The 12403-nt window shown below is 34.4% G+C and overlaps 1 protein-coding gene across 1 annotated transcript in view; it reads left to right on the top strand.

Annotated features, from left to right (window-relative positions):
* LOC140139408 (uncharacterized) overlaps positions 1-12403 on the top strand; it is a 52149-nt gene that overhangs the window by 11998 nt on the left and 27748 nt on the right. The window contains exons 4-5 of the mRNA XM_072161171.1: positions 7204-7326; positions 12035-12360. Coding sequence (XP_072017272.1) covers positions 7204-7326; positions 12035-12156 — 245 coding nt within the window. The 3' untranslated portion in view covers positions 12157-12360. The remainder of the gene's footprint in view (positions 1-7203; positions 7327-12034; positions 12361-12403) is intronic.

The raw sequence follows: 12403 nt of genomic DNA, 5'->3' as shown, positions 1-12403 counted from the left end.
GATGTAGGTGCTACGCGGTGTGTGGGGTGTGGGGGTGTGTGTGTATTAAGGGTTGCGGGGTGAGGAGTTAGAAGTGAGAGTTAGGATTCAGAGAGTCATGTGTTACGGTTTGGGGTTATAGGGCTAGGTTTAGGATTAAAGCTTAGGTTATAAGTTAGTGAAGTTTAGGGTATAGAACAAATTTACTGGGTTTTGGACTAATGACCTCAAGAATATCGGCGTGTAACCCATAACTTACTGACACTGTCTTGAATATTAATTAGGTTTTATCCTAATTGTGAACAAAAAGAAAGACCTTCATATATTCGACGTTATAACCCCTGACCTAGAACTATGACAATTGTCTTTTTTAAAATTCTTAGCGATGAGAGGAACAATTTGAGATTACAACATTACAACATGATAGAATCTTTTTTTAGTATTGGCCCCATTATGACCTTCAACCCCTCGTGGGAATCTTAATTGCTTTTAAAATAATGCCAGAAAATGAGAACAATCAAATAGCTACATATTTGATACAATTTTCGTCAGTGAAACTTGTGTTTTGGTGATTTGTATGTCCCCTTACCCCTTAATATTGTCATATTTTACGCTGTTAGACATTGAATATTAACATTTTAATACATTTTATGTCTATCTACCAGACAACTAATGACTTAATTGCTTTTAAAATAATACTAGAAAGTTAGAACTATCAAATAGCTACATATTGATACCAAAATGAATTCATTTTCATCAGTAAAACTTGATTGATTGATTGATTGATTTTATTCGATTAAAATTCAACATAAAATTACAGCAAAAAACAGAATATACAATATAACTTTAAATTACAAATACAATGTATCAAACAATGTTGAATTAAAATCTTGATTACCCAAGAAAGCCTCCAAAAGGGGCTTATTTCCATTGGGGTCCAATTATAAAAACATATATTATATAATAAGAAAAGCACATTCAATTCAATACAGAATCAAGAAATAATCGATATACAATATTTAAAGAGAAATTGAAAAATAAGCATATATAAAAACACTAAAAAAATACCATGAAATTATGAATTGGTTTCACTTAGGTAGGTCTTTATTGCACTTTTAAAACAATTCTGATTTTTGATGGATTTGATATGATTTGGGAGTGAATTCCAATCTTGGATCGAGGTAAAATAAAAAGTATTGCACGCTTGACTTTTGGCACGGGGAAGAATAAAATTAAACTCACTGGAACGAGTGTTATAGCCATGTATATCAGAAAAGAGTTTGAAATTGTCCGAAAGATAAGAAACTGAGGTGCCATTAAAAATTTTAAAAACATGATTCATTTTAAGTTGAGTAACCCGATCTTTTACATAAAGCATGCGCAGTCTGTCAAGTTCCTGTTGCCCTATATGTGTCCGGGAGTCTAGGTTCAGGATGAATCTGACCATTTTGTTTTGTATAATTTGGAGTTTATTTTTGAGTTTTTGAGAGAGAGCCGAGTACCAGGAAGTGCATGAATAGTCAAAATGACATTGGATGAGGGCAGAACACAATGTTTTACGCGATTTTTCATTCAGAAACGAACCTTGTCTGTATAAAAATTTAAGCCTGGCACTAGATTTTTAATGACATTGAAGGCAATTTCATCGCAAGACAAGCATTGATCCAGAGAAATACCCAGGTACTTGACAGAATGCGCACATTTAATAACTTCATCATTACATTTAACCACAAAATCAGTAGCTTTATTGAGTTTTTGTTTAGTACCAAAGAGGATGGATTCGGTTTTGCCAAGATGAAGGGAAAGCTTGTTGTCAGTTAACCACTCTCTACATGAATCGAGTTCTTTGCTAAGGGAATTACCAATTTCGCTAGGATCCTTACCAGAAATGAGGAGAGCACTGTCATCAGCATACAAAAGTAGTTTACAATTAACACTCATTGGCATATCATTTACATAACATAAAAATAAAAGTGGGCCTAAAATACTTCCCTGCGGGACTCCACATGAGATGTTTAGAGGATCAGATTCCACATCATTGACACTAACGATTTGCTGCCTATTTGAAAGATACGAACGGAACCATGATGAAGAACCAATGCCCATAGCGATAAGTTTATGACATAATATATCATGGTTCACTGTGTCAAAGGCCTTTTGTAGGTCCAATAACACCATACCAGTATAATTGCCAAGAGAAGTTTGAGTGCGAATGTAATCGGTAAGATGGACGAGACATGTATCTGTGGAGCATGATCCTCTAAAACCAGATTGGTAATCATAAAGCAATTTCTTCTCCCTCAAGTAAGATTCAACTTGGACATATACAGCTCTTTCCAAGATTTTAGATGTGACACTGAGGATACTGACGGGTCTGTAGTTCCCAACATCAGTTCTGCTATTCTTTTTAAACAAGGGCTTGACACGAGCCAATTTGAAATCATTGGGAACTGTATTAGTGGTGATGGAAAGATTGACAATATGTGTTATTGGTTCAACAAGCACACAAGCACCATCCTTCAGAAATCTAGAAGGAATATCATCAATGAGTTTTGGTGATTTGTATGTCCCCTACCCCTTCATATTGTCATATTTTACGCTGTAGACATGGAATATCAACATTTTTCTCATATTGTATGTTTAACTACCTGACAACTAATGGTTTAATTGCTTTTAAAATAATGCCAGAAAATGAGAACAATCAAATAGCTAGATATTGATACCAAAATAAATTCATTTTCATCAGTAAAACTTCAGTTTGGGTGATTTGTATGTCCCTTACCCTTAATATTGTCATATTTTATGCTGTTAGACATTGAATATTAACATTTTCATACATTTTATGTCTATCTACCGGACAACTAATGGCTTAATTGCTTTTAAAATAATACTAGAAAGTTAGAACTATCAAATAGCTACATATTGATACCAAAATGAATTCACTTTCATCAGTAAAACTTGAGTTTTGGTGATTTGTATGTCCCCTACCCCTTAATATTGTCATATTTTACGCTGTTAGACATGGAATATCAACATTTTTCTCATATTTTATGTTTACCTACCTGACAACTAATGGTTTAATTGCTTTTAAAATAATGTCCGAAAATGAGAACAATTAAATAGCTACATATTGATACCCAAATGGAATTCATTTTTGTCAGTGAAACCTGTGTTTTGGTGATTTGTATGTCCCCTTACCCCTTAATATTCCCTTACCCCTTAATATTGTCATATTTTACGCTGTTAGACATTGAATATTAACATTTTCATACATTTTATGTCTATCTACCGGGCAACTAATGGCTTAATTGCTTTTAAAATAATACTAGGAACTATCAAATAGCTACATATTGATACCAAAATGAATTCATTTTCATCAGTAAAACTTGAGTTTGGTGATTTGTATGTCACCTACCCCTTAATATTGTCATATTTTACGCTGTTAGACATGGAATATTAACATTTTTCTCATATTGTATGTTTAACTACCTGATAACTAATGGTTTAATTGCTTTTAAAATAATGCCAGAAAATGAGAACAATCAAATAGCTACATATTGATACCAAAATGGAATTCATTTTCATCCGTAAAACTTGTTTTTGGTGATTTGTATGACTTGTCTCCTACCCCTTAATATTGTCATATTTTACGCTGTTAGACATGGAATATTAACATGTTCGTATATTTTATGTCTATCTACCTCACAACTAATGGTTTAATTGCTTTTAAATAATACTAGAAAGTTAGAACTATCAAATAATTACATATTGTTACCAAAATGAATTCATTTTCATCAGTAAAACTTGAGTTTTGGTGATTTGAATGTCCCCTACACCTTAAGGGCTGGGGTATGAACGTTTGGACAGTATTTATTTTGGGACATTAGAGCACATCAGACATATCGAATTGCATTCTGAATACGAAGAATGTCCTTCTGATATCAAATAATTTTGATTTTTGAAATTCGCAATTTAATACACATTTTATGGCAAATCATTAAAATTGATATTTTTGATATTTAACAGTACTTGAAGTAAACTTTATAAATCTGATGATTTATACTTAAAGTGTATGTAGGTGGGATGAAAAAAATTAGGTCTTTTTGGGAAAAAAATCCATATCTTCAATATGAAAGGTAAACATTTTCAATTGACCGTCGGCTTTTCCTCCCTGCTACATGCACTTTAAGAATATATCATTAGATTTATATAATTTACTTCGAGGACTGTTATATATCACAATTTTGAAAAATATCAAATTTTTATAATTTGTCATAAAATTTGTATTATATTATGATTTTCAAAAATGAAAATTATTTGATATCAGAAAGACATGCTTCGTATTCAGAATGCAATTCGATAGGTCTGAGGTGCTCTCATGTCCCACAAAAATACTGTCGAAAAGCAATAAACGCTCATTTTAGATCCCTTAATATTGTCATATTTTACAGTACTACACATGATAAATTGACATTTGTTAGCATTTTATGTCTTTCCAGCTAACAATTAATGGTTATTTTGCTTTAAAAGATTACAACAACCAAATAACTATATATTAATGCCAAAATGAATGAATTATAATGAATAAATGTCGAGTTACGTTGGTTTGTACGTCCCCTAACCTTTAATATTGTCAAATTTTACGCTGTTACACATTGGAAAATTAACATTTTTATCATATTTTATGTCTATCTTATGGTTTTTCTGTTAAAAATAATACTGGAAAGTTAGAGCAATCAATTAGCTACATGTTGATACCAAAATGAATTCATTATTATGAGTAAAGGTTGAGTTATGGTGGTTTTATTTCCCTACCCTTAATAATGCCATATTTGACATGGTTATACATAGAAAAGTAACATTTTCTCCCATTTTATGGCTATCTACCTGACCATTAATGTTTGCTTTGCTTTAAAATAATACTAACACGTTTGAACAATCAATTAGCTACATATTAATTCCAAAATTAATTCATTATCATGTGTTGAAGTTAAGTTATGATGGTTTATTTTCCCCCTACCCCTTAATATTGTTACACACGCTGCTACATGTGGAAAAGTAACTATTTTTTTACATTTTCAGTCTATTTTCCTGACAAACAGCGGTTGATCTCACCCCACACATATAAATATTCAATATAATACATGAATGGCAACTTACCAAACAAATTTTGTTAATAGAACTTATATAGTTCAGCCGAGTGACATATTAAGACATGTAAAACACCCCAACCCTGAACCCTATACACACCCCGCACCCACCCCCACATACCCACACGCACCTACCCCAAACCCACACAACACAAACCAACATGCAAGCAAACATGCACATACATAAATATTTGAACCAGAACATCAAAGTTTGCCTAGATATGCTTGATATTAAAAACAAAATTAAAAAATGGAAACTTAATTAATTTTGAAAATAGAAATTGGCACAACAGTAAAATTTGAAGCCAATGTCACAAAAACATCCACCCTACGCATTTTTCACTAGTGTATGGACTGGCCACTTCAAATCATGATCAAATAAAACCTAGGTTTGCTTTCAAATAATACTAGGCAGTTAGAACAATCAATTAGCTACATATTCACACCAAAATAAATTCATTATTATGAGTAAAAGTTGAGTTCTTGGAGTTTATATTTCCCCTACCCCTTAATTTTGTCCTATTTTTGGTGATTTTATGCGATTATACGTCCATACATAAAATGACCTGTAAAAAAAAGTGATACCACAATTTGAGTCCACTACCTACCTAGCAGTGATCTAGAGGGTCCATACTAACTACCTATGGTGTCAAACCTTGTATGTAGTGGGGGTGAACCAAGTCCTTATTTAGGCCCCCTGTGGGATCTTGCTCCTGGACTATATTAATATAATATTATTCATTTAATATCATTCAATGTATCACTTGTATATTGTTTTTTCCTATAATTGCCTAATTCATCACTTTTTATAAACTACAAAGTGCTAATTACTACAGCAGTCAAGTTAGCTCAATCGATAAGGCGTTCGACTTCGACTATGGTACGAGAGGTTGCGGGTCCGAACCCTGGCGGTGCCTAGTACGGTCTCGTGGAAAAATTGAGTTAGCTTGAAATTCCCCTAAACAAAGGAACTTACTGATAATTTGTCTCGTTGTAACCCGTACGAAACTCGGGGAGCTGATCCTGGTTGCGAAGGTTATTTGTGGAATGTCTAAGGTGTGCGTGCACTCTTTGAAGCAGCAAAGTCCCTGTATTGTTGTTTAATGGTTTATGGTATGATATGGGGCCGTAGTGGTTAGCGACAAGCTGTACAGTGTGCTGAGGCTTGTGGATCAACGTATAGGCGTTGTGCCTGTGCGTAGCGCACTATAAATCACTGCGCTTTTTTTAAAATTCAATATTCTTCAATAAATTTCACTTAAATATGTCAATTCGAAATAAAATATCATACATTTCTGTACAAATGATGACGAATGTGATTTGGGTACTTTTTATGAACATCTGACGAATTATAAAAATATGTATTTCTGCAACGAATTATTGATGGTATAAGTGTGAACTATTTGTATTTGTTATGCATGCAGTTTATAGACAATATGCCTTACGGTGTGTATGGATGACAAATGATCGCACCCTTTGAGCGCAAATGTCTCGTGTTATTATTATTATTTTATCATTATGATTATTATTCATTTATTATCACAGACTATCAGTATTATTTTTTCTATATTGTATAATTCATCCTTTTCTATAAACCACTATTTTTGATCCTAGAATATTCTTTTCATGACATTTTTCAGTAGATATTCACGAAAAACCCTCATTCAAAAATTTCAGTTCATTCCGATTTTGCGGTTGCGAGTTATGCATGATTATGTGTATTACGCTGCTCCATAGGCCAGTGTGGTAATGTTGATTGGTATACCAGAACTAAAATTCAAATTTGACGATATGTAAGAAATGTTTGGTACATAAACATTATGTAGCCAGAGGTTTCCAGTGGTATAAAAATCTCAACTGTTTTTGAAAAAAGTGGGGGGATGAGGCTGTGGATCACGAAATGCCCTTTTAAATAGGCGAATTGGAAACAAAATATCTTATTTAATACATTTCTGTACAGGACATCACTATCTATATTATTGTTTTTTTATCCTTTTTTTAAAAACTACAAAGTTCTTAGTCTTAAATAAGCCATTTCGAAAGAAAATATCTTATTTTATACGTTTTTCTACAGATGTGGATGAATGTGCTTTGTGTACTGATAATTGTGGCGAAAATGCTCTTTGCACCAACAACGATGGTTCCTTCACATGCGCATGTATGGACGGTTATACTGGAGATGGGATAATATGCACAGGTTAGTCTATTTTGTGGTTTTTTTTGTTTTTGTATTTGTTGTATAATTAAGGAAAAAAAAAAGGTTTCTCTCAAAGCTTACGAGCGGTTTGAAAACAAATGCGAAATGCGATTTTTTTTTCTAATTCAAAATTTTTCAATAAAGTTCACTTAAATAGGCGAATTCAAAACAAACTAGATATATTGCATCCTCAGAAGGCTGCGAAGTCCAGCCGTGACCTCTTATGACCTTGAAAAGATTTGAAACACAATTGCCTTTTCGTAAAAAATTTTGGCATTACGTTTGATAACAATCTACCTAATAAATTAAATTTGACCTTTGTTGACCTCTGATGACCTTGAAATGACCTCCATTTTGTTTTTAATCATATCAATATTACATATTCTAATTTAGATTTAAATTGGACGAATTTTGGAATTTGACCCATTTTGACCTTTGGTTGACCTCTGGTGACCTTGAAATGACCTCCATCATATTTTGAATCATACCGTGATTACATATACTAATTTTCATTTGAATTGGGCAAATTTCAAAATGTTACCCCTTTTGACCCCAAAACAGACCCCTCCCCAAATCTGGTTATAACCCTATATGCACCCAATGCTATAGTCATTTTGGCATTATTCTGATGATCACAGCACTTAATATGCAGTAAAAAGTTAACTTTAAGGTGATTTTCAGTAATCAACCCTATTTTACCCCTTCATGACCTTGAACTCAAAATCCGTGTTTACCCTATAGACACCAGCTAATGTCAGTGCATATGTGTCAATCTCATCTCTGTACTATGTAATCTGTAGGAAAGGAAGCATTTTGAAAGTATTTGGTTATGTGCAGAAAAATCCCTTAATGACCATTGACCCCAAATCTGTGTTTACCCCATAGACCCCAACTATAGTCCATGCTGATGACCTAGTCTCATTGCGCTACCATGTAATCTGTAGAAGAAGAAGCATTTTTGGTAAAAATCGCATTTTTAGCTAAAATTGCTCATGCGTGACATTTGACCCCAAATGGGCCAGGTCACATGTAAAGACTGGGGTAGTGGAGCTTTTGCCCAAGTTTGGTTATAATCGGTCAAATAATGAAGGAGCTAGAACCAATTATGCAAGGTTGACAGAAGAAAGAAGAAGAACTAGACTTAGCTGTGGTCTAACAAACGAACACAGCCGTGTTGTGACCCCTAATGACCTTTGACCCCAAAATATATGAAAACGCCCATAGACATTGGCTAATGTCAATGCATGGGTGCACGTGGCACCACTTTTCGTCTCAGACATGAAGTGACCCCTTAATGACATTTGACCCCAAATAAAAAAATACCACATATGAATTGGGTAACCACAATTCATGTGTGAACATACCGTTACTGTCCTATGTTTTTCTTATCAAATAAAATTTTTTGAAGGTTTTTCGTTTTATATCGGAAGTGACCCCTTAATGACATTTGACCTCAAACAAAAAAATATCACATATACATAAGGTAAACATAATTCATGTGTGCACATACCGTCACTCTCCTATGTTTTTCTAAGCCTATAAAATTCTTTGAAGGATTTCGGTTTTATACCGGAAGTGACCCCTTAATGACCTTTGACCTCAAATCTGTGTATGATTCATAGACACTGGGTAATAGCAATGCATGTGTGCAAGTTGCGTCACCGTCCTATGTAATTTGTGGGAAAAGTAGCATTTTGAAGGTATTTCGTTTTATACCGGAAGTGACCCCTTAATGACCTTTGACCTCAAACAAAAAAATACCACATATACATTGGATAGACACAATTCATGTGAGTTGAGTTGAAATCACGTTTTTGACCCCTGTGACCCCTACATGACCTTTGACCCCACGAATTTCATGTGACATGTAGGGGCATGTTCAGTGATGATAGTGACTAAGTTCGGTCAAAATCGATGCATGCATGTAAATGCTAGAGCAAATGTAATGGTCGGCAGAAGAAGAAAGAACTAGACTTAGCTGTGGTCTAAGACCACGAACACAACCGTGTTGTGACCCCTTAATGACCGTTGACCCCAAAATCTACGAAATCTGTGTATGATTTATAGACACTGGGTAATAAAAATGCACGTGTGCAAGTGGCGTTACTGTCCTGCGAAATTTGTGGGAGAAGTAGCATTTTGAGTTGAAATCACGTTTTTGACCCATGTGACCCCTTCGTGACCTTTGACCTCACATACCGTCACTCTCCTATGTTTTTTAGCTAATAAAATTTTTTGAAGGAATTTGGTTTTATACCGGAAGTGACCCCTTAATGACCTTTGACCTCAAATCTGTGTATGATTCATAGACACTGGGTAATAGCAATGCATGTGTGCAAGTTGCGTTACCGTCCTATGTAATTTGTGGGAGAAGTAGCATTTTGAAGGTATTTCGTTTTATACCGGAAGTGACCCCTTAATGACCTTTGACCACAAATAAAAAATACCACATATACATTAGGTTAACATAATTCATATGTGCACATACCGTCACTCTCCTATGTTTTTCTTAGCTAATAAATTTTTTGAAGGAATTTGGTTTTATACCGGAAGTGACCCCTTAATGACCTTTGACCTCAAATCTGTCTATGATTTAAAGACACTGGGCAATATCAATGCATGTGTGCAAGTGGCGTTAATGTCCTGCGAAATTTCTGGGAGAAGTAGCATTTTGAGTTTAAATCACGTTTTTAACCTCTGTGACCCCTACGTGACCTTTGACCCCACGAATTTCATGTGACATGTAGAGGCATGGTCAGTGATGGTTGTGGCCAAGTTAGGTCAAAATCGGTGTAAGCATGTCAGTGCCAGAGCAAATGTAATGGTCGACAGAAGAAGAAGAAAAAGATCCTGTAAGAAAAAAGACACAGCCGTGACGCTGTGTAAAGAAGAAGATCCTGTAAAAAAGACACAGCCGTGACTAACGTCACGGCTGTGTAAGAAGAAAGAAGATCCTGTAAGAAAAAAGAAAAAAGATGTGGAATAGGTCGTTTTTATATTGAGCCCCTCAATTGATTTCCTGAAAGGTGTGCATTCAAAGAGTACCTGTTAAATTTTTCACATATTTGTACATAATTATGAATTTTTGTGATAATTTTTGAGTGGTATTTTTTACATTACCTACGAATACAATTTTTCATAGCACTAGATATATCTTTAAAAATGGAAATCACTAATAAATGCGCGATTGATACAAGCTTTGGTATGTCCAATACTGAAATGCATTGCATTGGGACATCTTTATTATTGTGTTTAGCTGCCAGAAATTCTAAATGGCACAAAGGTAGATTTGGTAAAAAATATGCATTACCTCCGAATACATGTTAAAAGCTCTGTCATTTCCATAAACTGAGAGAATAGTAAATTATATTTAAGCAATAGGTGCATTGTAATGTACTCTTTAATACTACTAAGTTTCAATAGCCTGCATTTAACCATTTCTGAGATATTAACAAAATAAGTAAGTATTCGTAGGTAGCTTTCGGTAGCTGAATGTTGCCTACAAATACAATTTGACATCATGACCCTATTGTGAAACACCGCCATTCATGTCAATGCCCATATCGGTACATAAAGAAGGCCTGTACGTTCGCTATCAAATCATATATCAATGAGAGTTGCGAATTCACATACATGCCCACCATGCAAAACTGAATACGGCTTAATTGTTGAAAAATATGTACTGAAATAGACGACGGTCTGCTCATTTGAAAGAAAAACAGATTCGAAGAAGATTAGAAGGAGATAAATACTTGGATTTGTCAGCTGTCACGTGTGCTTCATTTTAAACGTTTACAGACCTTCTGGTTTCTGAGTAATTTGTGTCCAAATTGATTTATTCGAAGGTAACTTTTGATGTTTTCGCTAAGGTTACCTACGAATACCATGGACAAAAACGACTTTTCTCGTTGTCTCATGATCTAGACAACACAGTGGTGGACCCTAGTATAAAGCTAATTATAGTTGCCCTCAAAAGAAAGGCCACAAGACTTATCTGACTCCAAGATGGACTTCACAAGTCTGCAATAACGGTTTTAAGCGATTTGTGTGCAATTAAGCCAATTAAAGTCACTTTAGTTCCTCTATTTCTTACTTCAATCCTCTTTCAACCACTGTGAACCGACATTATAAATACATGATAGTGTTTCAAGTATCAATAAACACACATAAAGAAAATAATACATTCAAAGTGCTTTATAACATGAAGATTTGATTGCGATATCCTAATTCTTACCTACAAATACTGAAATGTTACTTACGAATACAGCATAATACATGACATGTGTAATGAAGTATCCCTACCAATGGAAATTAATTGTCAAAAACTTTAAGCGGTACCCCCAGACAATATTATTACCCATATACGGATTCATTCAACAATTATTTATTATGTAAATTTGCTGTTTAACTACTTGTATATCAAAATGAAGTGTTCAAAATCTTGATAAAAGCATCAAAAATTTTTGATCTAAGGTAATATCATTTATTCATTTGGACGTACCATCTGAAAAAGATCTAAAAACTACCATTTTATTCATTCATTATCATAATAGCAAAATTTGAACCTCTAAACTCAATATAGATATTGTTAAATCGCTCATGTCACTCTGCCCCTGCCCCCCCCCCCCCCCATCTAAACCATAAACTGCCACTTAAACTGACTTAGGCTTTGAAATATTAAATCCAAATCTGCTGCTTTTCTCTATAGAATGCAGTCAACCCATGGCTCTTGGTATGGAAAGTGGATCCATCAGTGATAGCCAGCTCAGTGCCTCTTCTTTCTTTGTTCACGATATCTGGGAAGTTTCAGCCCTTCAGAAGGTAGACTAAACAACGACCGACCTTGGGCAACTGAACGTAACGACCCCAACAAGTGGTTCCAGGTTGATTTCTATATGTAGTCACAATAACAGGGATCATCACACAAGGAAATGGGGTAGTCTGAATGGAAATTGGATAACAACGCTTCAAATTGCATTGGGAGATTCTGCAAGTTCATTGTTGCGTATAAGTGATGCCGATAATAATATCATAGTAAGTGGACGTGTGCATTGTGCCAGTTTGAACACAATCCACC

This window comes from Amphiura filiformis, chromosome 18 (genome assembly GCF_039555335.1).
Source record: "Amphiura filiformis chromosome 18, Afil_fr2py, whole genome shotgun sequence".
Lineage (NCBI taxonomy): Eukaryota > Metazoa > Echinodermata > Ophiuroidea > Amphilepidida > Amphiuridae > Amphiura > Amphiura filiformis.
This window is presented reverse-complemented; position numbering and strand designations above follow the sequence as displayed.